Genomic DNA, 27,223 nt, shown 5'->3' on the forward strand with positions numbered 1-27,223 from the left:
CACATTTGAACACGTGACAAATTAACTAAATACATTTACTCAAGTACAAATATGAGATACTTGTACTGAAGAAGTCCATCACACTTAGTAATTCACTATATTTTGGAGGGAAATGTTGTACTGTATACGTACAGTCACCTTGCAAAACATAGGAGATTATAATGTATTGCTTAATATCAAACAACTCAAAAGTACATTCAATAGAATATCAACAATGTCTTAAGCAGAAAATTCAAACATTTGAGCTATTAGACTTAGAAATAATGATTTTAGACTGCCTGACATTCTATCAGTCTGTACCTAAAGCACATCCATGTTTCATTACTTAATGTAATGTCAAATGAATGCATGTACTTTGGTGTTTTATTGTGCTGTTAAAAAAATAACAAAAACATTTACACAATATTTTTTAAATCAGTTGGACGTGTAACTTTAAACTTAAACTATGACTTGTAATAAATAAATAAATAAATGAATAATTTACCAGCACATGAACCCATGCTTAAAATCTGATGAATGATAAAGATTTCATTAGCAAAAATGTCCTTTAATATAAAGATGTTACAAATGTTAAACCTTTGTTAAAGGTGTTTTTTAAAAACCTCAGAGTTACAGTTCCCCCATCAGCACGGTTTCTACTCACAACTGCTTATAACAATTAACTAATAGATTCAGTGAGTAAACAAATCAACAGTAAACAGGTAAACATGTCGTAAATAAATGATAAAGCTGCTGTGAACACAACCAGCAGGCTGGTGTTACAGCGCCCCCGTCAGGTCACAGCATATATCGCCGCCCCTCCCCCACTCCCTTCAATACAACTTGACAAACCCTCTTCCTGTTTCGCGTCGACCTTTAAAAAAATACAATTTGCTCACCGAGAGCTTTTTATCTCCAGCGGAGCGAGAACACAACACAGGTCAACCCGCTCACAGGCGTCTTCTTCCCGGGGGGCAGAGTGGGGGGGATTAACGACCCTCCTGCTTTCTGTTGACCAGTTAGCGTTAGCGGCTAAGTTAGCAGTTAGCTTCTTTGGATGTCTTCACTTCACACGGGGAGCGATTAGTTCGAGCCGGAGCATCTTCCGGGAGCACTCGGTCGAGAGCGGGTTATTCTGGGGCTTTTTAAATGTATACAGAAACTACTCGTTCCGATTAAGTGCGACGACATTAAATCCAGAGACAGTCTGCGTCCGTCGGAGTCTGTCTGCAGCGGCATCCCTCTCCTCCTGGTTCCACAGCCCGAGTCAATCTGCTGGATCAAGTCGCTCCTTCTCTCAGCGACTCGATCTGAACGAAGTGGCCGCTAACGAGCTGCTGGTTGTGGGGAGATGTGGAAGTAGGTCACGGTTTCCTCGAAGCGGCGCTGGGACCTTCCTCATCAAAACAACGAGCTCGACTGTTCCGTCGAAGCCCAGCCCCCTCCCGGGTATATCCGCCCGCTCACGTCCACGCCCACTTTGAAATCAACACCGTGTCCTGATTGGTTCTGTGACCTTTCCGTATAAAGAACAAGGCATGTGATTGGCTGGAGCGTTATCAAATGTCACGGGACGTCGCTGCAAAAGCAGTGTTGTGGTTTAGACAATAGATAATAGATAATGACAATACTATCAATGACTTATGACAAATATACAGATGTTTATCTGGAAACATCTAAAAACATTCACATCGTTTTATATATATATGTTTATACACGTTAATGTGTAAAAGGTCATTTTGAACATTTATCTTTTATATTCTTCTGTATTGTATTTTTTACTCATTTATTACCTTAACGGCTCTCATAAAAACAACTGAGTGCTGTACTGTTAAAGCTCATCACTGCAAAAACAAGAAATGCGAATTGTTTAGCTTTTGTTTGAAATGGAGATAATAATAATAGTGATAAGGTAATAAAGATTTGTATATATCTGTAAGTATTTACAAGTACTTACATAGTTTTTACATATTTATGCGTAAAAGGTCATGTTGTACATTTATCTTTTATAAATACTTGTGTATATTGCATCTTTTACTTTTATTATTTTACTGTTCTCATTAAAACAACACAGTATGGTAGATTCGTCAAATGTCATGTGACCTCACTACACTGTTTTTGGAAAAGAGATAATAATAATCCTCATAATCGTAATAAAGATAATAATAAGGTTCAAGGTGTTTATCTATCTGTAAATATCTTCAGTGATTGGTTTGCACAACATAAACTCATACCTTTAAAATATAAAAGATAATTTTGCACATATTTTATCTTTTTAAATTCCTTGTGTTTATATTGTATTTTTTAATTATTTATTTATTTCTTCATCAAAACAACTGACTACTGTATCATTAAGCCCAGCCCCTTTTAATTTATATACGCCCACTCACTTCTACACCCACTTTGAAATCAACATCGTCTCCTGATTGGCTCTTTGACTTGTCTGTATAAAGAACTAGTCATGTGATTGGCTGACACTCGCTCGTTCTGTGCGTAGGATGGAGCTTTGTCAAATGTCATGGGACATCTGCAAAAACAAGCAACGGATACCGTGAATTGTTTTGGTTGTGTTTGGTAAAGAGCTAATAATAAATGATAACATATACAAAATGTTAAAGGCATTTTCAAAACTGTGAGTTAAGAGTTAGCTTATTGGCTCAAACCTTCACATTGTTTTACAAAATAATATGCAGAAGATCATTTTCACATCTACAACCAAAGTCCAATATATTAAAAAATTACATTTTATTGATAGAAAACACTGTTGGATCATCATGTTCGTGTGATGTAGTCAGAAACATTCCCCAGTCCAGTGCACTCATTATCCAGGTACTCCAGGATCACGTTACCCCCATTGTACAGAGGTGTTTCTGGGTGAGCCAGCAGCAAGAGGAGGGTGTCATCCATCTGCAAAGCCTCACCTGTCTGAGGGTGACACAACCGCAGCTTCTGCAAACCCAGAGGAGAGACAGTGTACTTGTTCAAGAGACAACTATTACCATTACAACTTACAAGTGTAATCACTCGCATTTTAAACTTAGTTTAGCTTGTGGAAGTCATGAAGAGGACAATAAAGAGGAAAGAGGTGGGGAGATAATTCTATGTAGCTGTTGTAGTTACAAATGTGTAAATAACATGTTTTGTGATTATCAGTAACTCTGCTCCTGCTAGCTCTTACCTTAGCTGTCAGTACATTGTTGTTGTTCTTGAGGCTCGCTAGAGAGGCTGCATAATCCACCACTTTTCCCACACTCCATTTAGAACAGAAGAACATGGGTTGGCTGGGGTCCTTAGATTCTTTGGGGAGATAAACCTGAAAATAGGTTCTCTCTGTCTGGAAGGCCAAAAAAGGAAATGACAGAATCATACACAACAGTACACTGGAAATAATATGCAAGGTTTAATTCTGACACTATGTTGAGGGTGTTTTTTTTCTACTACAAATATAATAGCTCGTATTTTACCTGTGGTAGTCCCTTGTCTCCTGCAGCATGTAGTTTCAGTTTCATTAATGCTACCTTAGCTGCTGTCGCACTGTTCTTTGCTCCTTTACGTCCTTTACTTTTGGATCCATCCTTTGACTCTGAGTAGACATGAGAGAAAGATACAAACATAATCCAAATGTGCTCAGTCTGAGTTAAACATACAGATGTGGTTTAGTTATGACAGCAAAGATGCCAGCATCAGCACAATACTGACACCATGTGGACAATAAAAAGAAGTACATAAGAGACTGTGATAGTGGATATATTTTTAAGAGTTACACGTGTCTGAGCGACAGTGACACTGACCTACAATCTTTTGCACCAACTCTCTAGTAGCTGCCATTCGAGGTTTTTGGACCTCCAACTTCTCACACTTGTGATCATCTTGATGGCGATGGCTGTAAGTCAAGAAGAAAATCTTAGAACCTTTCACTTTGAGTTCATGTCTTTTGTTTTCCCGTCACGTGAAGAGAAACAGGGACAGGAACCACGGTAAACACTAATAGTGTTTTTTCATGAAAAGGTTAATGAGAGAGAGAAAACGGTAAACTTACGCCAAACAGAAATGTTTCTCACACTGTGGACATATTACAGGCAACAGCTCTTTTCCTCTGCAGTCTTCAAATGAGCATGGATAACTTGTGCTGCCACCAGTGGTCTTTGGTTCCTTTTGTTCTTTGTTTTCTGGCTCCTGTAGGGTTATGGGAATTAAGTAAAAAAAAAAACAACACAGCTGGTATCTTATCAGGACAGAAGAAAACTGTTTGTTCAAACATAATCAAAGAACATAAAACACTTATCAGTACCTCTGGACATGAGTGGGCCTCTCTGCTTCTGTGATCAAGGCTGTAAGAGACAAAAGGATGTGTGAGTTTCATTCAAAATTACATGACATACCTGGAATTTGCATTTGCAAAAGTACATACTCACTTTTTGGGCTGAGCACAATTTATTAGGTACATCTAGCTAAAACTATTGCAATCCAATACCACAGACCTGCAGGAAATCCTCCCTACAATGAGGTGATGATGCTCAGATTTTGTGGAAACTGATTTAGAGAGGTGTTGTGTATTGTGATATACAGAAAGGTATCCTCTTACTTTGTCCTCCCCATACTATATATATATACTTTGCAGTTACTATGGTATCAAATACTCAATTAAGTTTGAACATTTCCTATAATTCTGGAAACATCTTTGCATCTTTACACTGGGATCTGAAGAAATCTTACCAGAAAACCCCTCTGCAGGAATCACAGACAAATGGAAGGAAATCTGTGAAAAGGGATGGAGAAACAAATTCAACCAGGATTTTCTCATTTCAATAAAGATCATTCACCAACAGTGTTCACAGCTGGAGGCTTGTGTTATCCATCAGAACTGTTAACAATGAGTTGGATTGTGATAGGGAACTGCTGAGGTGAAGGATGTTACTGTACTGCTGTCAGGTGGTTCGTCGTTTGTGAAAACATTTTCATTATGACTCTGATAACTGGCTCCTATCCAATTAATATGTTTAAAAGAATCCTAAAGAGGTGACACAGAAATTTCACCTCACCTTCATAACTTGCTCATATTAAATATGAACTAAAGCTGCACTGACGTTAACTACACTGACGTTCATGTCAAACTAAACTTACAGTCTGGTAAAAAAGTCATTCAGGAGCTAAACCTGAACCAAACTAAATGTTGTGACTATAACCTGAACACTAACCAAGCTAGCTGACATGCTAACCATGCTAGCAGACGCTCGTTGTGTTTTATTATTGACAAATGTCGACAGAGGAACATCCTGGTTCAACGCACGTGTTTGTTCTAACTGTGGTAAAGTGGACACAGACCTTTCAGACTGCAGGAATCGAGCTGACAGTGTTTCCCGATGTCTAATTCAGCCATGAGTCAGTTAGCTTCGCAGGTTAGCCGAGAGGCTGCGGATGTCAACACGAACTTTCACCCCTGACGTCATGTCACGTGGATTTTCTCTTTTTTTTAAAAAAAGTTTTCACGAAGACAAACAATTTATTTTTTATATCCGTTTTAGTTTATTTATTAGTTTTTCTATTTATTTATTTGTTTTTCTATTTATTTATTTGTTTTTCTATTTATTTAATTATTGATCTATTTATTTATTTGTGGCTTTTCATTTGCTAATTGCTATATAATATAAGATCCAGTCTATTTAATATAAGATCCAGTCTATTTAATATAAGATCAAGTCTATTTAATATAAGATCAAGTCTATATAATTAAACTGTCCTGCTCACAATTTCTTTAAATCTTTTTCCCCATGAACAATTAACAAAAACACAAACTCGACACCCAAGAGGAATTTCACAAACCACAGCATTTATTTATTTTTAAATATTTTCTTTTCATACAAACACTGACCCAAATAATTACTCTCTGAATTTTAAAATTCAAGACAGTGCCTGGAAGATAAATGGAATACATTTGGACCAGGCAATAAAACAAAGTCCAATGTATATTGATTATACTGCTTATGTATTGTGCAAATACAAATATGAAAACAGAATTGATAACTTGATGATTGATTTTTTATTTATCAAATGTACACTTAAAAGAAATGAAAATAATGTCACATTTATCGGGATAATTACTAATATTGCCTGATATGAACATTTTTATCTTGATATAACTTTTGGCCACATTGCTGAGCCCTAGAATAATTTATTGTGCACTGATGTATACTTTATTGTAGAGGTCAAATTAATGCATTAACAGTTCAAACCAACACTAAAAATGAAATCAAAAAAAGACAATTAGTTATACTATATATAAATCTATTGTCTAAACATATTAATTATTCATTTGTGCCCTCTTCTCTTTTTACAGAACAGCAGGATCAGTTGGTTCCTGTACGCTTGGTTCAGGAAGAAGTACATGACCGGGTCCAGCAGGCCACTGACACATGTGAGGGCCGATGTGATCCGATTGGCTGTTTCCAGTGACCAGCGGTCTTCTGCTGCTGCAGTCATGATGTAGATGACCCGGCTCACGTGATAGGGCACAAACGCAAAGAGGAAGTTGGTCACAATGAGGATGATCATTTTCATCGCTTTGTCTTTCACAGGCCGTTCTTCTCGTTGTTTCAGTGTTCTCAGTTTCAGCAGAATCAGTATGTAGGAAACCACCACAGTGGTGAGGGGAATAACAAACGCCACAATAGTTGAAACCAAAGCCTTGGGAGTTGTCTTTTCTAAGTAGAGCTTGTTGCAGGTTCCAGGGGAGCTGGTCACATCCCTGACAGAAAAAAGTATGGGACTCATACAGACAATAACCATCACCCAAAGAACACCAACGGCTACCTTTGCATATTTAGCCTTCCTGACTGACAGAGACTTTAAAGGTAAAACCACAGCTAGAAATCTGTCCAGGCTGATCAGACTCATCAGGTAGAGGCTGCAGTACATGTTCAGGTAGAAGAGGAAGCCTGACAGTTTGCAGAGGATGTGTCCAAAGGGCCAGTGGTTGTCTGACAGGTGGTAAACTATTCTCATGGGTAAAATGAGGATGTAAGACATGTCTGCCACAGAAAGGTGCCCCAGGAAGACCCTAGATGGAGACGTGTTCTCCTTGTGAAAGAAGGCCCACAGTGCCAAAGCGTTCCCGGGCACGGCGACGATGAAAACCAGGATGTAAAAGACAGAAAAGATAATGTTCTCATGGTGGGAGTCACTGCTGTAGAAGAGCTCAGAGGTGTTCATGGTTGCAGTGGATCAGCCTGGTGCAGCACAATAACAGACACAAACAACCAGTTATGGTGATTTACAGTGATGAAGCCCTGAAGCCACAGTGTGTTGTGATGACTCAACACATCATTCACTGTTGTATCAAAACAAAAAGTAAAAATGCAAAGTGTGCATGTGACAGATGACTTGAGAATCAACCTACATGCAGCATCATGTGTCATGATATAAATAAAAAAGTGTTCTTGCAAGAGTTTCTGTGTTGAAGAATACACCAGAAAAAAACTTCTGTCATTTACTTAGTAAATTAGTAGTTTTTTTAAACTGAAAAAACGTTTTTAGAGTTGCACACAAATGCAAATTCCATTAACAACATAAACAGCACATTCTTGAATCGAATATTTCAATGTTTAAAATGCTGAAAAATATTTCCCCATCTTTTATGGCAAATAATCTGGTAGTTGTGGTTCACCTTAACTTACATCGATCATTTAAAATTGATCACCTGCTAAATTAATGTTTTACGAAGTTTTAACACTAAAATTTATAAAATGATGCAACATAAAAGCATTAAAGTATGATGTGCATTTTAAGCGTCACAATTATTCTGCAATTAAATTTCGGGCATATAAACCCCATAACAGTCGATAATCGTTAATCAGACTCTTACCTGTAATTGTTGAGGCTCAGAACACAGAATATCACTACACAGTATACAGTATGTCTTGTCAGTGGTGATCAGTTGTCTGACCATATGAGACAGGTGGAAGTGAGAACTGCTCTTTTGTTGTGGCGCCTCCCCACTTGTATATTTACACACAAACACTAAAGCAACAGATGACCAAACACTCTAAAAACAGACTGAACCACACAGGAAACCAGACGGATAAAAGATGAAGCTCGCTGTGTTACAAGCATGCAATTCTTTATTTTTGCTACTGCAACACATCTTTACCACATTGCTCTTTTATAGTATGATTTAAAGCTTTACAAAAAGGAGGAGAAAACCAAATATTTACAAAAATCTATCTGTGCAAACATAATTCTTCTTTTACACCACTCTCCTAAAGTTTCTGAAAGGCATGCATACAAATAAACTTTGGTATGTTAACAAAACTACTTATTTTCTTAGTAGAAGCGTCTATGTACACATGGGACAACTGATTCATTTCTTTGTTTTTAGTACAGTTTACATTTAGACAACAATACATGTTAACTTAACAAACCAAGACCAGCAGGTCAACACTTCAACCAAGAAGAGTGCATGTAAATTCCCCTAAATCATGTGACTGGATTAGGCCTGAAGTGAGTCATTGTATGACAACTTTGGCAAAGAGGCACGCTAAAATGAAAACTTGTATTACTCATGATACCAGTTGTGTGTGTATATATATCTGTAAAAGAAATTGGCAGAGAAAATAAGAAAATAGTCTCAGTTCATAGTGAGATTGACTTTAAAATGTCTGTATACATGAATGTATACGTTCATAAAAGGCATTTACAAGACTGCTGAATGTCTGGCAACACAGGAAATATAGAAGATTAAATATACTATGATTATTCAATCTCTGGTTTGAAAAATAAAACAATTTTTTACACTGTACTTTGTGATTGTACATCAACTGTATATTCCCTATTCATAGCTACAGCAAGAAAAATAGATTTTCAACACCACGAAAGCCTTCCACTTCCACTACAAAGTGGGAAAACTTTTTTTTTTAAGGTTTCTTTGTAAAATCATTTGTGAGAGCATCTGGAACACCTTCAAGAAAGAATCAAAATCCAGGTAAGTACAATCCAAGTAACTCCAAAGAGGTTAAAAGTATCGATGTGAGAATGCCAGTGTCAAATAATACAAGAATCGGGGGAGTGCATGACTTAATACTTTTACAAAAACAAAAAATAGAAAAAAAAAAACGAACAAACCAAACTAAATACAATAAAACATGACCACATCTACCTGCTGCGCAGTAAAACCACAGGGGGGCGATAGTGGGGCTAAGTAGTGTCCTTAGCTGATGTGGTTGTTGGGATGCAGGATTTGCCGCTGCTGCCGTTGTGGGACCTGTAGCTGGTGAAGCTGGGGGTGTGTATGGTGCGGATGCTCTTTCCACCTGGGCCCAAAGGTGTGGGCGACAGAGGGGAGGGGGAGGAGGAGGATGAGGAGGAGAATGAAGAGGAGGAGGAGGAGTGCACTCGACCATTCGGGGTCTGCGAGGAGAACGAGAGAGCTTTACCTGTGTGCTGTGAGGGTGCGGGGAGTTTGAGGGATCCGTTAGACAGGGAGGGGATGTGGGAGGAGGGCAGGGTACTGGAACGAGGAGCGTGAGAGGACAGGATGGAGGACTTTGAGGAAGAGGAGGAGGAGGAAGGGTTAACGGGATTAGTAGCATCTGAGTTTGGTGCAGACTGGGAACTGCCTTTAGTAGAGCTAGGATAAAAAGCAGGGATTTTAGAGATGGGTATAGTAGGGGAAGTAGTTTTATGATCCCCTCCCACTCTTTTAGCACTTCCGTTAGCCTGCAAACAGAGATGCCAAAACAGATACTGGTTGTCAAAATAGAAATCTGGTCAAAAAACACAAATAAAAAGGCAAGACGATGTTAAATTAAACTACAAGTTATGCACACAGAAACACTATGACTGCACAAACATTAATATCACAACTAAGAGACACCAAAACATTTAGAGAAGCTGTTCTCACTAGGTTACACAAGAGGTGAGACACACTGAACTGAGACATGTTACCAAAGAAAAGAGAACTGCAAAGGTAAGAGGGTGTGATGTTCAGACAGGAGGGGGCGTGCGTCTCCACAGATCGCCTGCGTGTTAGAGGAGGAGTGCGTTAGGTTTCGTGTGACGGGGAGGAGTCAGAAGGCAAAGCTGTAGAGAATTAGGGTTGAAGGAGTTTTGGAAGAGTGAGGACAGTGGGAAAACGTGGGCCAGCGTTCCACGGAAAACTCGCTGTTGCAAGATGGTGAGTTGTGCCGAGGTCTTGGGGGTGAGGACGTACATCACAGTGAGGTTAAGAAGCTACAATGCAGCGATGTTGGGGTTTGAGCAGAGGTGCGTTGTGAGGAGGGGGGGAGCACAGCCGAAAAAAGTCAGTTAGGGTTTGTGGGTTTTTTTGTGGTTTTTTTCCACACAGCCAGAAGCATCCTGGGATTTTTCACGACACTGTTAGGGAGCTCAGCTGTGATGGAAACTGGAGATGTGGTGACAAACTCAGATGATAGGGTTCCACTTCTCTTTGACATTTTTTTTTTTTTTTAGTTAAGTCACCAACACAGTGAAAACCATGAGCAGTGTGGACATGCAGAAGCATACAGTACAGTGATGTTATGGGGTAACAGTCAAGAGTCAAACATGCCTTCTTGTCAGAGCAGACTCGAGAGAAATAGATCCAGTCGCCATCACAGCAACTTTATTCTTTTAATCAAAACACTTGAAATCTCACAGCTTTGGTAGATTTTCCCCTTATAATACATGCCTCAGGTTTTTCGATCCCTACGTGTTTGTTTCCTCTAGTCTCTGGTAAGGCCCTACAGTAAAACTACCTGTCGGAACTGCCTCTGAGCGTCCTGTAGTTTTTGCTGTTTTCCTGCTTTGTCAGTAGTACTCGGCGACTGCCTGGACTTCGCAGACAAAGGGACGGGCATCCGACTAGTGGGGGAAGCGACACTGGCGTTCTGCAGGGGGATCCAAACGAAAAAACAAGAAATAAAACAAAAGAAAGAAAAAAACACACCATATAGGAAGCATGAAAAATCAAGGCACTGACAGGTTTCTAATAAAATTAATTCAATAGCTCCAACGATCAACACCAGTGAAAGATCATGCACCCCGTGGGACCATAAACCTTAAAGTCAATACACACAGTACATGCTTTAAAGAACAGGTGAGACATCAGAGCTGAATCATCATGAGACTCTTTTATGAGGAGTTTGCCGCTTGCTGAAAACCTCAGAGTTTTAGCAATGAGCTGAAAGTGAAAGGTGGGTAACCAGGAACCCAGCAAAATGCCACCCCCAATCATGTCGCCATGATTTCACAGAGGGGAGAAAGCCACTGGGGGACATTTCCGACATTTCCCAGCACCTGTGGAGTGGATTAATGATTCTGTAATTTCAGTGGTTAGGGTTGGAGAGAAGGTAGGTTGGAAAATGAACAAAAAAAACAAGAAGCACCCAAAGCCTCCCGGGGGAGCAAAAGGAGCTAGAGCGAGACCTGTTGCACGGCGCTGGGGGCACTGGGGACAGTGGCGGTGGAAGCAGTGGTAGCGGTGGTAGTAGGGATGACTACAGGGCGAGGAAGCAGCTGCGGTTTAGTCTTCTGCTGCAGTGATTTTTTGCTGGGTACCTTAGGGCCTGACCCTCTGGAGGTAGGGAGAGAGGACGACCTCTTTAGCCCCCCTCCATCTGAGCTTTTCCCATTCCCTGCTTTAGCCTCCTCCTGAGGGACAGGCTCCTCGGGGGAACGTGGGCCCATCTCACTGATCGTGGTCTCCAGCTGCTTGATGGTCTGCTCCAGGCTGTCCAGGGTCTTGTAGGTGTTCTTCCGGATCTCGTTTGTCCTGCCGTGGGAGTCAGAGTTCTGCCTCCTCTGCTGCGTGGCCGAATTCGTGACCTTGGCGCCGTCTGCTAAGGATTTTGAACGCGAAATCTCAAATCTCTTTGCTTCTTTGTGCTGCCTGATGGTACCGTCACATTCCTCCTCATCTTCGTATACAACCACCTGGAGAGTCTTCTTGCCCGTCTTGGTGCCGGTGCGAATCGCTTGGGTCAGCGCCGCCAGCTGCTTCTTGGGGAACTTAAACTTGAACTTCTTCTTACCATCCTGCTTGGCGTCTTCGTTTATTCCACTGTCCGTCAGTTCGGAAAAAGAAGACGAGGAAGAGGACGATAAGCTGTTGTGGTCGGCGGTGCCCTGTGAAGATCTGACCTTTTTGTCCTCAACCATTTTAGACCCCTCAGCTTTTACTTGCAGTCCACTACCCCTCTCCGTGTCCGACTCCTCGCTCTCCTCATCGATGCGCTCTTCTGACAGCATCATCTCCAGTTCTTCCTCAGACTCAAATACGGTGGACAGACGCTTGTAAGCCGAGCGGATGTCCATGGGCTCATCGAAAATGATGATGACGGGCTTCTTGTTGAAGCCATTATCCTGCGACGCGGAACCCGCCGTGGTGTTCCCTCGGTTTGAGGCAACACCTACAGTGACTGTCTGGACGCTTCCCTTCTTGGCGTTGACCAGCTCCTGGTACTCGCCACAAGACAGAGCCTGAACCTTGGTGTTGGTGATCATAAATGCTATGTTGTCTGGAGGTGGAGGGGCCTCTTCTCCAGGCAGATCTGGACTAAGACCCGCGCCCTCATCATCATCCTCAAAAATAGCTTTTGGTGGGTCACTGTCCTCACTCTGAGCCTTATTCGTTGGGGCAACAGAACCTTTAGGTATCTGTCTAGCGGCACTAATTGTCGTTTCCGTCACCTCTGGGATTATATTCTTACTGGAAGAAACAGGCTCCTGGATGATTTTACTTTTCATCTCAGAGTTCACTTTGTTGAGAAATTTTCCCTTCTCCATTTCCTCTCTGGTCTTCAAGGATTCAGAACGTTTCATTTGCTTCTTTGGCAGTTTGAATTTGTTCAGTCCCACGGGTTTAGGTGAAATCGGCGGCGGCGTTAAAGGCAGAGGGGATTTGGGTGGTGGAGACTCTGGCTGCTGCTGTTCCTGGCTTGGAGAATTGTCGTTAACATTGACATTTGACACCTGTGTTGGTGGCTGCGCAGGCTCTTGATGCTCGGGGGTCTCCTCCGTTTCTGACAGGGGTGGATGATCTTTGGGAATCTGGCCAGTCACATAGTATATGACCTGCGATCGAGGAAGGAAAACAGAAAGTCATCATTTCATAAACTTTCACGTTGTATAATATTCACTTAAAATGCATGAAAATAGTGTCGGTAATCAAACGTCACACGTACCCCTTGATTCTGTCGCACGGGGGTGTTCCCGTTTTCATCCGTGTCTGGATCTTTATCCTCTCGACTCGGCTCTGAGCTCTGCTAGGACAGTGTGTGAGGGAATAATATTACTGTGCAACTGGTGTTACAAGTTGCTGTGGATTAACTGACTTTAAACACACGTTTGCGGTCGCATTTAAGATGTCAAAGCTGCATTGGGTAATCACCTTGTACAAGTACAAGAGCAAAAGATTTACAGATTTGTTCTTCTCTGATTTTCTCCAGTTTACAACCGAATCACTTTTATGACCATTAAATTCTCTCTATTCTTTATCAAAATGTGCACGGGACAAATAAACACGATTAACTGTTTACAACAATCAAGCTACTCGTGGCTAAACCCATTTTTTGAACATGCCAAAGTTTATAACACTGCTTGTTGATTTTATTGGTTTCTATAAAACCATCTCTCCTGGTTTTGAGTGTTTTTTACGACTTTGGACAAAGGGCAACTTTTGACCTTTTACTTTATTTTTTCACCAATTTCTCAGTGCATCTTAAATTAAATGCAAGGAGGCTGATGGACTGTATCTACAAGACTACCAGCTGTAATTTGTTAGCTGACACTTATACATGTTTTAAAATCATTGCTGTGAACTAATCTTAGTTGCACTGGAACATACCTGTTCTCTTTGTCACATAAAAAAACATATTATTAAATGCTTGATTTTCTTTGTGTACAATTATAGGGATGTGCTGGTTACGTAGATGTGAAGCTGGGAAAACAAATTGAGGTGAAGTTGTGCAAAGACGCAGAGAAACAGAAAAGTGATTCCCCAGGAAAAGTGATGGGAGAGGAGCATGCAAAGACTGACCTCTAGTGAACCAAGTCTGCAAAAACACACGTGTCTGCACAGTGAGATTTATCTAATGTTGTTTCTCTGAATTGTCAAATCATTTCAGGAATATAAAAAGATGTTTTTGTAATGAAGACATGTTCACTGAAGAAAGACAAAAGACGATTTGAATTGCCTGTAGGGATACAGTGCTGAGGTCTTTATTGATTTAGAGAAAAAAAGACAAGACACACCATCGTCTGGTCCAGACAAACAAAAAGACACAGCCTGTTTTCAGAGGCTTCATTTTATGCAGACTTAATCCTGAAAACCCAAGCTGTGATCTCCAGCAGAATCAAACAGAGGGAGGAGAAGTGAGGCAGCGAGGAAAGAGGAGTTTTTGGAGGCAGCTGTTACAGGTTTCTCTCGAGCCAAAGCAAGGGTGCAAAAGTCGGAGAGGGGTTAAGATACAGCCATCGATTGTGTGAGACAGTTGGCAGAGACAGGCAGTTAGCAGGGGCGGCTGCACGGCGACTTGTTCTTTACCTTTTTCTCTTTGAGGGGCAACAAGCCCCCCGGTCTTAGCTCTCTGATTTGCGGTTCAATTCGAGTGCTGGGCTCTACCAAATTTTTCACCCCTACATCCTTAACTGTGCACTTCTGGAAAACCTGAAGAGTGAAGAAAAGTAAGGGGGGAGCGGGGACAAGGATTTTGGGGAGGGGAGGAGTTTGAGTGTCTTCACCACGGCCACAATCATAAAAAAAATTAAAAACCCAACCTGATAAAATTATATTCAAAATCAATCTCTTAAGGCAGCTGTCAGCGTCATTGGAAAATCACCATGGGAAAGAAATGTTAGGCAGCCCACTCCCACAATGCAAAATCAAGGACACCTTAACACTGTTTGAGTGTGTTTGTGTTTGAGTGTTGACGTGCGTCTAACCTGGAGCTCTGCCATGATCTTGTCTCCTTCATCCTCCTCTTCTCTGGAAACAGACGTCGTAACCGGGGGAGGGGTAGGAGGCTTTGGCTTGGTCTCTGGTGGGACCTTGGTGGGCTTGGGCTGGGGAGTGGGAGGTGGGACCTCCTCGTCACCCTCCTGCAAGGAAATGACTCAGTTTTAACTTTTCTAAATCCCCTTTTTCCACTGGTCAAAACTGTGAAGGGAATGGATTCAATCAACAATCTAAAAACTCCTTGACTGGCAATGGGAGAAGTGTTTATCGCCTATTATTATAGTGCATGTTATTATTAGTGCATGTAGTGTAACCGCTTGTATACATTTTTCTCTTTCTTTTCTTATAAAAAATTCTCAAAAACCAGCTGCATATTCCACATTTCACAAGACGTCCCCCGACCACACTGACCTGAGCTGAGACGGACTCCTTCCTGCTGGTGTAGACCACCTCCCCAGAGCGTGTGGTGGTCATGCCTGAGCTGGAGCCGGGGTAGGTCTTCCTCGGAGGAGGCGGTGGTGGGGACTTGCTGCTCTTCTCGGACCCTTGCTTGGTGACAGTGTCGATAGGCGCCGGCTTGGTGGCAGTCTTGGAGGGTTTCTCCAGCACCGGCTTCGGCAGTTTCTCAGGTCCCTTTTTCACCAGTTTGTCGGAATCAGGCTCGAACTGGAGCTCTTTTGTCACACAGAAATGTAATAACAGCAGATGTGATTTAAGAAATTAAACATGGCCATATTTGTGTTGTCAAGTAAAATTGCTTATTTGTACCTGTTGGTGACTCTACAAGACTGTGGGTGTCGGCTTGTTCCCCGCTGGCAGCAGGGGGCAGTGCTGTGTTCTCATCTACCTCGAGGCTGGGGATGCCCTTCATCATGTTGGCCTGGGCCTCTTGCAGGATCTTCTCAAACTCTTTCCCATTGTAATGACCCAGGTTCTGCCTCCTCTCTTCCCACTCCTTCTCCGCTGCCTATGAATTTATAGAGAAGAGAGAAAGAGAGAAAAATTCTTACGAAAAAGAGTGAGGGAATTTTATCCGCTTTACGTGATGCTAGTAGGGAAAATTGAAAACCACCACAGCTTTACGATGCTGGATAAAAATGTATTAAAACCATATGGCCCTGTCCAGGTGACTACACGTACCTCTATGGACATAGCTCTGCTTTTGCTCTTGCCCTTGCTGCTCTGCAGCTCCTCTATGACAAGATCCTGGTTGCCGTTATTCACCGCATTCCCGTGTGTCTTCTTTTGACGGACAGGGCTTGGCGGATCCACGGATGCCCCCTTGGGAGATTCCCGACCATGGCCTTTGGGACTAGGGACCTGAGTGGGGCTGGGGGTGAGCGGGGGACTGGGCTGAGCGATCAGGGCTGCAGACTGCTGGGACTGCTGCATGAGCACCGGGGAGCTCTGGACATGATGGATGACCACCGGGGAGGAAGGCATCACCTCGGATCTGACGGTGGAGTTCTGGGGATCCAGTGGGGGAGAGGTGGAGCTGGGCTGAGCTGGTGCTGGGGGAGATTCAGCGAGAGGCTCTGACGCAGCAGCTGCAGGGCTGTTATCCACCGGGTTATTAGCAGAAGGATCCCGCCCCTTCTGGGTAACTTCAGTGGTGTGTCTGCAGAGAGGAGAGATTACAAACCAAGTAGAAAACAACAGAAATCCATTTTACATTGAGAATTAATATTTACGGCTTTGATGATTTCCAATCCAGATTTAAAATGCACCAAACCCTTAAATAAAGCCAACAAATAATGTTGATTAATTCTGACAAAACACCACAAAACTGGTTTGGGGTGGCGACCAGGCATCACTCGGATAAAAGACAAGAGAGTCATGGAGAGAACAGAAGAGAAAAGTGGAGAGTGAGCTCGGAGTCTGTGACATATTAAAATGGAAATGAGGAGCTGCAGTGTCCAGCAAATTAATTCACTCATCGGTTCAGTGAAGGCGATGGAAGTAAATCGAGCTGGACACCAGACTCCTTTGTCCACACGAGCCGACCTCTCTGACGGGACGAGGGCCGGATCGTCGATATAATCAAATAGCACAATCTCTCACATCACAGACCCTGAGTGGCTCCGCAGAGAGATTTTTGATTTCATCTTCGAGTCCCTCACAATCTTTCTGTCTCTTAAGCTGCTTTCTGACATGCATTGAACTACATTTCACTCATATTTTCCAGATGGGCTGAATGTGAGAACGAAAAAACCTGAGTCAGTTGCTGTGGACATTTTCCAGAACCTTTCCTGGTAAAATGTCTGACAAAATTCAAATTGAGCCCATGTGAGAATACAGCAAAAAAAAGTCAATTCAATTAAGACGTCAACTTGGAAAGACAATGAGATTAAGACATTTTTTCCCCTTTAATGTTCCTTTACCTCCTCAGACCACTGAGTGTGTCCGTCAGGCTCTTGACTCTCTTCAGCATGCTGTCCAGTTTGTGAGGCTCCTCCTTCAAAAACTTGACGGCTTCCACCTCCACTCTGAGCACAGCACGCATCCTGGTCTGTAGAGCCGGGAACTCTCCTGAAGAAACGCACACAGGGAGAAATCCTCAGAATAACATTAAGTCACGACATTAAAATTCATATTCTCTTCATTCACCAGCTCACTGAGCCACCGTGACCCTGCACAACCTTTTGAGTGGTTTTCCCAAAAGTGAATTTATTGAACGAGTAAATTATAACATACCCTGAGACAAGATAAGAGTCCAGCCTGTAAGTCTGAGAAACATCCATCATATTAAACACTGAACTGGATCAGAGAGTGATGTCATGAAAGTGGAACTCATTTTTTGTGTACATTCCACATTTCATAATATGCTGTGTATTGATATTGGAAAATATCCTAAAAATATATATGTTCGAACCATGGACTGTGTATATAAATTGACTTGAGCGCTCCCAAAAGAGAAGCCTAAGCGTCTCAGTATATCAGTCTGTTATTTAAATAAGAAAATAACTTATAACGACCTATATGCTAAGCTTTTCTTGTTTCGTCACATTAGTTATCAATGACCAATCTATTCACAGTCTCTGCTCTCTGTCTTCTTACCTTTGAGCCCTGCCAGAGATTCCCCCACCTTCCTCAGAGTCACTGCTCCCTCCTCCACGTCCTTCAGGGTCACGACCCTGTGTGTCGCTCCGGAGTCCTTCTTCAGAGAGCCCACATACTGCTCCAGGTCACTGCAGGACAATAGTAAAACACACAACGATAAGTGCAATTAAAGCCTTCAGAGGAATCACTTCTCTTGCAAAAGTTGGCTCGAACCAAAAATGTGGTATTTAGAGCAAATGTCTGACTCATGAAATCAATATCAAGTATATCCATGCAATAAATGTAATCTAATTTCATTTAATCCCACTTAGGGCTATATACTATATACGTGATATGCTGACATTTTTATACTGGAACACTTTATAATGTGGGTAAAAGGACACAGAAGAGGGAGAATTTTACATAAATCTTGCATTTTATTTACTTGAAACAAACACCAGGGGGCAGGGTGCAATCATTTATCCTAAAGATCATGCCCTGATACTGATCGAGCAAAGGTAGAGCAGATTTGTGAATGTGGACAGTACAAAAACGAGATGTTATGTAAAAATATGCACAAGGATTAACATTCAACTTTTCCACCACACTCTGCAGTTCCCTGTCTGGATCAGATTGCTACGACGAGATTGGATTGGATCTCTTCCCGAAACCACAAATGTTTACACACCGAATGAAAGCTTACTTGTGACAGAGCACTTCCTCACAGAGAAAACACATCACGCCGCCTCACAGAAACAAACCTGGCTACTATAACATTGTGTGCAGTGTGGGATTGCATGAGAGGGACTCAAATGGTGTTTCATTGAGGCCAGGTACCCTCGAGAAACACCCTTTTTATAGAACTCCCCTAAAGAGAGGAGGGAAGGCAAGAGGGAGAGAGTGTGTTAAATGTCCTGCGATGTCAAGGCCGGTTGGTTATAGCAACGATGATGGGAAATTCCAGCTGAAGACCACGGAAACATATTTTCCTTTGGTATCAAACCTCCCAATGACCAAAATAGATAAAGAACATCTCCATATTGTTCATAAGTATTCAAGCATTAGCAGTATTTTCCCAACTCCCATCAGTAGATGATCAGTAACTAAAATTCCACCTGTTCATTTCTTAGTCTGCATGATCTGCTATCAATGTGTTTATTGGAGCATTTGCTCGATAATTCCGAGCTGCAGCGAGACAACACTGTTTGACCTTGCGTGTAAACATCCAAATAAAATGAATGCTCCCTGTTGGCAAGACTGCAGCCACTGCTCTGCCTGTATGAACCTGTGGGCTGTAATTTGAGGGCGTTGGCATGTCAAAGACTTTAGGGCTGAATAGCTCAGGTGAGCTGATAAAAATGAAGCCTTTTGGGGATTTCCTATAAATAAAGGCACCTTGACAGAGGCTGCTTGGGTGTGTGTATGTAATCAGCTCTTGTCCAGGACTCTCACGAAAGGAGTTAAAACCAGCAACAATAAACTTTCAGCAACGAATCCAAACAACCGCATCTGTCCATTGTCGCCTGTATAAAACACAAAGCCTGCTGTGGAAGCAAAGCAGTAAACACTGAAGAGACTTACCCAAGTTGTGTGAGGACACATTCCTCGAGTCCCAGGTACTTGTGCCTGTCCTCCTCCACCAATGCTCTCTGCCTCTGGACCGGGTCCTCCAGGCGCCGCATGGCCTCTGCCAGTTTAGCACTGATTTCCTGCTCGGCACGCTTCAGCTGAACCCGCAGCGCCTCCTGGTTCTGGAGCTGGAGGAGGAAACGCACAGAGGAATAAGATACTGCAGCACCTGTGCTAACAAACCAACGGCCGGTAACATCCCCGCACACAGGTGGATACAGGACTTACCATCTTTTAAAATGAATTAAAAAGGAGAGAGAGGTCTTACCTGCAGCTGTCTCATCTGATGAAGCTGCACCCTGAGGTCAGAGACATTCTTCCTGAACTGCAGGAGGTTGACTTTGAGAGGAACTGAGGGCTTGTCTGACGGAGCCGCACTGCTTTTAGGAGCCAAGACAGGGGAACCACCTGGACCACAGGAAAAAAAAAAACCACTGAAACTTTGAGGACACTGTGGAGACTTGTCCATAACAGATCTTATTTGCACTAAAGTAGAAATTACACTGAACAACTGAAGAGGCAGAATCCTCACTCTGTTATCCTCTGACTTGACTTTGCAAATTAGATCCTGACCAACATGAATTTCTGGGGGCCGATATCAATATTAGAGAGTAAAAAAAATTATATTAAATTATCCTTATGACTTGACTGTTTAATCATAAACGTTAATATGACATAAATAAAAAGAAAACCAACAGTACCACCAAATCTTAAGAAATTGAAATGCGAAAATATAAAATCAAAAACGTAAGTCTCATATTGGCTGCAGCCCTGAAATGTCTGTCAACTGATTTCTGCATCTCTGTCGTCACTAGAGATGGAGAAGAGGTTGAAACCATGGAAACTGAGGGGAGTAATATTTGAGGTTTGGGCGAGGGTCCCTAAATGGCCAACAACAATCATAATTTAATTTGGTCTCAATTCAGAAACTCCAATATGAGTTTTGACACTGAGGATGAGCATCTGCAATGATTTGATATCAGCAAATAAACTGATCTAGTCCATATTTCCCCATTTTAGTCCTGAGAGCATAATAGTTTTTTAATAGTTTTCATGGGGACTATTTAATGTACTAGTGTTGAATTTTTTGAATGTTTTTTTCACAGCCTTGAGCACAACAAATTAAATTTCATCATTGTGTTGTGGTTGAGGCATAAATCTCGAAAATGGATCTTTAAAAAAACATGGAAAAATAAAACCAGAACTGCACAACGGGATACTACCAGATGCAATTCAAATATTTTAGGAGCAATATAACAAATATATTCGATATATATTGTCTTTTCATTATTGATCGACCTCAGATTTATCAATGTTTTTTTATAAATGTCTTTATTTCATGATTCTCTGCTCATAAAGACGAGTTTAAAACCATATATATCTGTTTTTCAACTTAAAATAAAAAATAATGTGACATTTATTGTGAAAATGATCGATATCGGCCCATGAAATAATTTTGACTTGATAATAATTGTAGGCCATATTATGCAGCCCTATGTTATATATCACATATACCAATCTTTTGAACTGTGTGTACAGTACCCATGATTTGACCTCAGAAACATGAGGTCCTTTAGAGAAACTTGTGTGTTTTCTCATGAGTTACACAACTGGTCAGGGGAGGTTCAGAGTCGCTCGGGCAGTGAAAGAACAAACCTTTGTTTTCGTAATCCTAAAAACTCCATTCACTCTGTCGACCATACACGTTAACTGACAGCTGCCTGGACCTGAAGTTCAGGTTATTATGTAAACTCCTGGTTGTGCTTCTGAGCCTCTGGAACACGAGGTCCATCAAAATAAGAACAAAAACACTGAGGAGACACTGACGAGGCATCGAAAGGGAAAAACACTGGTTTGATCTGAGAACACGTTGAGTTTTCTGATGTTTTGAAGATTTGCCCAACATGACAGGTTAACGCCCTGTGAACGCTCCACATGGAAACTGTCATGAGATGAACTCAGAGATGCAGACTTGTGTTGTGTCTGCCGCTCGTGAGGTTGCAGATCTTTTTATCAAACCGGGATCAGGCTGCAGAGCGGAGACTGATTCGCTGAATCATCTCAGCAGGCTGGAGAAGTAACGGCGTCTTGTTTTAAGAAGTGCTTTGAGATGTTTGCTCAGCTGGCTCTTGTCTCTTAACTCCTATTAAACTGGATGTACGAGGCGAGTGGGGGTTGTAAAGAAATATGAACCGATGACAAGTAAAGAAGCCTGACTTTGTTTTCCCTCCTTCCAACAGTGCTCATTACAGGCTGTTGACTGACACTGATGTGTGGGCTTGTCTGCACAAGATATTCTGGTGCTTAAACTCTTGTGTGATGAAATTGCATGGAACAAGTCGCACTAACCTGAGCTGTGTGCACTGTGGGCTGGAGATGATGTCTTCGGTGGTCTCTCACTGCAGCCAGAGAACAAAATCATTAGAGCAGGATTTTGAGTGTGACAAAAAAAACTGTGTATTTGGACATTTTATATTTAGAGGTTAGTGTCAGTGAGAGCAAACACATTACAACCAGGTATGACGGTGAAAGAGTGACGAACCAGAGAGGTTAAAATGATGTTAATGATGTTAACGGGCTTCATTGTGTGTTCAACGCACCACAGATGCATAGAAAGTCACTGCAGTCACAAGACACTTCAGATTAGCTGTCGGGGCAAACATTAACACCGGGTCTCCGCAGAGATGATCGAAATGCAGAGGGGTTGAAATGCAGCGAGGTAAACCAGGTACATCAGATGGCCATTTATCAAGAGAGCAAATGAGTTCAGTATCAGATCCACAGTCAAACCCACTTCCTCTTCACTTGATGCTACTTCACCTGAGTGTGTGATATGGCCATTACAGAAGGGATACTTTATCTCTCCTACTCCGGCTGGGTAGCCAGGCCTCTCATTTTAAAAACTCCCCTGATGCCTCGCTCTGTCCTATACTGTGATTGCTTACCTTGGAGGCTCCTTGTTGCCACTAGTGTTTGGCCCCTTTAAAAGTGCATGCTGAACAAGACCAGTCAAGCTGGCAATCTGTTGCTCCATAGCCTTCATTCGCTGTCTGCAGAAACATCAGAAAATTCTGCTTTCAACACCGAGGCCTACTGGATATCACAGCTTCACCCAGAATCAAACTGGGGACGACTGCAACAGAACAATCAATAGTTTTTAATGACCTGACAATAAATCCTTATCTTTTTTGTTATTTCATCGGTTGAAGCAGATTTGATTGATCAGCAATTATACGAATTAATAGTTTCTAAATTATAACAGAGCACCAGAACTTGGGCTCTTCACTAAGACCAAACTGAAAGCACACATTACAGCTAATTCACAATCTTTACCCTGGTTAAAGAAATGCTTGTGGTAATTGGTAAGGCCCGTCAGATCCTCTCCTTTAGCTGTTCCACTAAGCAGAACCAAGAGGATCTGAGCGGAGCGGAAAATGTTTAATATTAAAAACCCATCTGGTCTAGCTTTTATGTACAGATTTATATATATTTATATATATAGTCATACTATTTTATTCATTTTTAGCAGACAATGTTTTGTCAATCATCTGTAAAGCACTTTATAGAGCATCTATCAAACAAATCATATGCAATTTAAATGAAGTTTGATTGATTGATTAACTTGATGGAGGACAACAAAAGAACCTAAAGATACTAAAAGGTACATTTATAAGAGTGTCACAAATGGTGATTTTGAGAATTACTCTGCCATGAAATAACTTGGATAGTGGTTTTCTTCGTCATTTATTTCCTTATATATCTACTTGTGATTTGATTCAGTGCCGTAAAAGACCCCATGTTCATAACACATTGAGATGCACTATTTGTATATTGACAGTATGTTGTTGTTTCTATTATACAAAGACACATAACTAATAAAATCTAAGTGTTAAGAGAATCACGCTGCCTTAAGACAGTCAAACACTGGAGGGGTGAGTAGGAAACCTTACACTGAGACTTCCTGGTAAAACGAGAGGCTAGAAAATAAATAAACGTTCAGATTTTTATCGTTAAAGGAGATAAAAAAAACAAAAAACATGTGTGAGTCTGTTATTCTACTTTTATCCATAGATGCTTTTCCTTTGACAGGATTGTAAAGCACGCTGGCTCAACCCCTGTTGTATTTAACGTGCTGCACAAATAAATGTGACCTGACCGGGCCTTATGTGAACGCAGCGATGCCTAACCTCAGTGTCGTGCAGCATATTTCACATGAATAAATTCTGTGACAGCGAGCGAGCCCTGAAGGTTTATTTTTGAAAGCACTTTCTCGTCCAAATTCCTCCGCTCTTTCGCCACGTTCCCAAGCAACGTCTTGCGGTTGTTTCGGGGGCTGCCCAGGTGGTCCACTTCTGATCTGTTTGACTGATCGGAGCCATTTCAAATACTTTTTCAACCTGGTCAATATTTTCTTTGGTTTTCCGAAGCATGCATATAAACCCTGTTTGTGAACCTTTTCTCTCTCTCGCTATGTTTATGTGCTCTCAGTCAGAGAAGACAACCTAACCCAGGTACTGAGATGAATTCTGGATTATCCAAACTGAATAGAGTCGACAGAAGGATTGTTTTGAGTGCAATAATCGCAGAGTTACAGAATAATATACACTGGGTTAATGGGGTTTTCAGATACGATCCTGTTTCAGTATTTTGGTTTTATTCGCTCTATAATAATTAACACTATGAGCTTTCAAGATTTAAAGTGAGACAGTGAAACATCGGTCAGATATCTGAGCTGGTTGTTTACACAAACCAAACTGTGGGCTGTACGTGTGAGAGGTGGTGTTCTCGTCTTCAGTCATGGATGATGTAAAGGAGTCAGGTATTGGAAATCGGCAGCTCGTTGTTAGGGTGAAACTGGGATGCAGAGTTAGTCCATGCTCCCATGCAATGTCTTAATCCTAATCTGAACAATCCAACCAGTCAATAATCTATACCATGTCCAGTCCCCTGAGGCTTACCGTGTCTGATGGTCACCAGCAGGTGGAACGGGCCCCTGGGGGTGACCCGGGAGCTCCGCAACCACAGGTGAGCCCATGTTGTTCCGTGGCTTGGTCCCTGCTACTTCTTCCTTCCTGAAGGACTGGCGCACTGGTGAGCTTCTCTCAATGGGAACCCCATGAGGAGGAATGCCATGAGGTGGCCCGCCGTGGATGTCAATCAGCCGTACCTCAGCCATTCGGTGAGGCGATGGAGGAGGGGTCTTGGAGCCCAGTGTAGGCAGCTGGCTGTTTCTGGACTTCTGCCTGTACAGAGAGGGGTGATCCATACTGTCTGTGGGGCTGGGCCCGCTGTAAGAGCTGGTGGAGCGAATGGAGGCACGGTGGAATCCCCCCATTCCATGATCTGGACTGTCCAGCCCAGGGTTGGGGTGCGGTCCGTGGGCAGAAGCCATGCTCAGTCGTCCCTCCTGGAGCAGGTATGGATCTGCATACAACCCCTCATTTCCCCTGGATAGACTGTGGCTCTTTCCCCCCATGTCCTCATCAGGTTTGACGTCCCGTCTCTCCAGGATAGCGCTGGGACAGGGCGAGATGGAGCGCGCCGGTGGGTTGGCATTAGACAGTCGCTCCCTCGGGATAGTGGCGCTGCTGGGTAATGAGCCTGGCCGAGGGCCAAACGGGATTCTGGAGGGGGATGAGGGCATGGAGTGGGGACTCTGGGGGAGCACTCCCTGCAGTGGATGGTGGGCTGGGGGACCCATGGGGGGTTGTCTCAGAGGGTGTTGTCCATCACTGTGCATCTACAAAAGCACAAAAGAACATAAACATGTCATTAAACATTCCAGAAACAAAAACTGTAATTATTACTACTTCAAATGCAGAATAAAAATCCCTCACTTTAAGGATTAGTCAGTGAAGCAGAGAGCTTGAGCTGCTGTTTATTTTGTATATATCCTGTATTTCTGGACTTCAGTCGCCCTTGAAACCAAAACATCCATCTCACTCAGTTTACACTGTTACTTTTCAAAGAAAACACAGTGTCAGCGTTTCTCTCCAGAAGCAGAAAAATAGTTACTTGCACGGCCACTATCTCCGGGTGCACATCATTTCACTCAAAGTCCTGCATATTATACCTCCAGGCTTCTATCAAACTGTATCACAATGCACGAGCACAAGATTCTGTCTTTGCCTGGAAAGTCTGCAGCTCTTATCAAGTTGAAGTTATTTATTTTTCATCTTCACACAGGATCGCTTGGTCTTTTTCCTAAAACCACTTTTCCTGTGAACCTCCCGGGTCTCAAAGGTGGTTGGTTAATTTGGGAAAGGATCTGTCCGGCACAGTCTTAATTAAACAGTCAGCTAATCCAGGTCACTGCTCTTCAGCCCCACCTCCCACAAAGGAGCCTTTAAGGCTTATACGTACAATAACCCTGACCTCATTTAACCAGAGAGGCTTCCCAGGTTAAGAGAAACATGAGCACTCGGGCTGTCGATGGTAAAACCACAAAAAAGGAGGTGAAAGTTTTATAGCTACATAGCAGAGGTGACAAAAAAGGAAGTGAGGTTAATGTGGTTAGAGTGACTCATGAAAGTTGTGTTATTATTATATTCTATATGTCTATATGGGATATTCAATGAGAAAGTATTGATCAGAGAAATGTCTTATTCAGGATAAGTTCCAACACAATAGTTGGAATATTCAATTTGAACGCAAATGATAACAACTACACCAGGACCCACGGACAAGCACGACAACAATATAGTGAGATTTTTAAATTCCAGATAAGTAAATATGTATCTGAGCTTATTATAACCACTGATGTAAAGTGTGTGACCTGTGGTAATGTGATACGTAAGATACCATGACACTGCACCGGGGAGCGCTGCATTCAAGGCCAAATCTAATCCGTCTTCCTTCCTGTCTCACCCTCTATTCCTGTCAAACAAACCAACTATTGTTCTTCCAAGCTGTGACTCATGAGTCACACCTACAGAAGAAAGACGAGTCAAAACTTCATGCAAAGTTGTTTCAGGAAGTTCTGCAGCACTGACACTGTGCTTCACTGTGCTGTCTTTAAATGTTTCCCCCCAAGTGCCGACACAGATTAACACAATGAAGACAACAATGAAGTGGGTGTGGCACTTTTGTGGGTGTGTGAATGAGTAGATGTGTGTGTGTGTGCTGGAAAAACAACAACTGCTCGGATTGTACAGTAAACAAAGGGCTCAGGCTTGGCTGTGATAACAAAGAAAAAAGGAAAAACTTGCTGGCAATGAGTGAACACAGCCCATAAATCTGGCAGCAACAAGTCTGACCAAGCAGCAAAAATGTAATAGGAAATCTGAGCAGCACACATTAAACACTAATGACTTTCACTATTCAAAGAGCAAAGTTTCACTGCATAGGGGTAGACGATGTTTCTAAAAGGTCCTATCACCATTTTTAATCTCAATCTCAGTCCACAGTCCTTCCTCCCAGATTTTAAATGTACCACAATATTACAATATCCTCCTGTAAGCGCCTTCCGCCCCAATCGAGAGGAGACCCCAGGGTAGACCCAGAACTTGCTGGAGGGGGATTCGTCGTATTACTTACGGATGTGTTGACCGTTTCCCGATCAAGTTCAACACTTCACTTTAAGAAATATTTGACAGTGCACAGCCAAACCGCTGCCACACCAGTTCTTTT

The 27,223-nt window shown here is 42.2% G+C and overlaps 4 protein-coding genes across 29 annotated transcripts in view; all 4 read right to left on the reverse strand.

Annotated features, from left to right (window-relative positions):
* Positions 1-2,147, reverse strand: part of maf1b (MAF1 homolog, negative regulator of RNA polymerase III b) — a 29,060-nt gene extending 26,913 nt beyond the window's left edge. The window contains exon 1 of the mRNA XM_020087496.2: positions 879-2,147. The gene's annotated coding sequence lies outside the window, so the exon portion shown is untranslated. The remainder of the gene's footprint in view (positions 1-878) is intronic.
* A 553-nt stretch (positions 2,148-2,700) lies between these two features.
* Positions 2,701-5,457, reverse strand: zfand1 (zinc finger, AN1-type domain 1). The gene is made up of 8 exons (XM_020087356.2): positions 5,305-5,457; positions 4,696-4,738; positions 4,271-4,310; positions 4,019-4,155; positions 3,771-3,862; positions 3,444-3,562; positions 3,158-3,313; positions 2,701-2,928 (listed from the first exon to the last, which is right to left on the reverse strand). Exons 1-8 carry the CDS (start codon positions 5,357-5,359, stop codon positions 2,752-2,754), a joined length of 819 nt encoding a protein of 272 aa, XP_019942915.1. The 5' UTR covers positions 5,360-5,457; the 3' UTR covers positions 2,701-2,751.
* Positions 5,458-5,789: 332 nt separating this feature from the next.
* On the reverse strand, positions 5,790-7,990 carry LOC109629592 (uracil nucleotide/cysteinyl leukotriene receptor). Its single transcript, XM_020087351.2, has 2 exons — positions 7,841-7,990; positions 5,790-7,205 (listed from the first exon to the last, which is right to left on the reverse strand). The coding sequence occupies exon 2, from the start codon at positions 7,186-7,188 to the stop codon at positions 6,289-6,291; it is 900 nt and encodes a 299-aa protein (XP_019942910.2). The 5' UTR covers positions 7,189-7,205; positions 7,841-7,990; the 3' UTR covers positions 5,790-6,288.
* An 88-nt stretch (positions 7,991-8,078) lies between these two features.
* The window catches only part of si:ch211-285f17.1 (sickle tail protein homolog), a 108,037-nt gene continuing 88,892 nt past the window's right edge, over positions 8,079-27,223 (reverse strand). For 9 of the 26 annotated variants that reach the window (XM_069512955.1, XM_020087473.2, XM_069512948.1 and 6 more), the window contains 16 exons: positions 24,553-25,334; positions 22,540-22,644; positions 21,944-21,993; positions 19,863-20,002; positions 19,547-19,722; positions 17,984-18,114; positions 17,308-17,455; positions 16,067-16,544; positions 15,695-15,893; positions 15,338-15,600; positions 14,914-15,069; positions 14,516-14,638; positions 13,155-13,235; positions 11,398-13,044; positions 10,728-10,859; positions 8,079-9,690 (listed from right to left, as the gene is read on the reverse strand). In XM_069512955.1, coding sequence (XP_069369056.1) covers positions 9,169-9,690; positions 10,728-10,859; positions 11,398-13,044; positions 13,155-13,235; positions 14,516-14,638; positions 14,914-15,069; positions 15,338-15,600; positions 15,695-15,893; positions 16,067-16,544; positions 17,308-17,455; positions 17,984-18,114; positions 19,547-19,722; positions 19,863-20,002; positions 21,944-21,993; positions 22,540-22,644; positions 24,553-25,334 — 5,133 coding nt within the window. In that variant the 3' untranslated portion in view covers positions 8,079-9,168. Of the gene's footprint in view, positions 9,691-10,727; positions 10,860-10,879; positions 13,045-13,154; positions 13,236-14,515; positions 14,639-14,913; positions 15,070-15,337; positions 15,601-15,694; positions 15,894-16,066; positions 16,545-17,307; positions 17,456-17,983; positions 18,115-19,546; positions 19,723-19,862; positions 20,003-21,943; positions 21,994-22,539; positions 22,645-24,552; positions 25,335-27,223 lie in introns of those variants that run through there. The other 17 variants (XM_069512968.1, XM_069512969.1, XM_069512964.1 and 14 more) reach the window with 15 other exon arrangements.

Source organism: Paralichthys olivaceus, chromosome 17 (genome assembly GCF_024713975.1).
Source record: "Paralichthys olivaceus isolate ysfri-2021 chromosome 17, ASM2471397v2, whole genome shotgun sequence".
NCBI classification, from domain to species: domain Eukaryota; kingdom Metazoa; phylum Chordata; class Actinopteri; order Pleuronectiformes; family Paralichthyidae; genus Paralichthys; species Paralichthys olivaceus.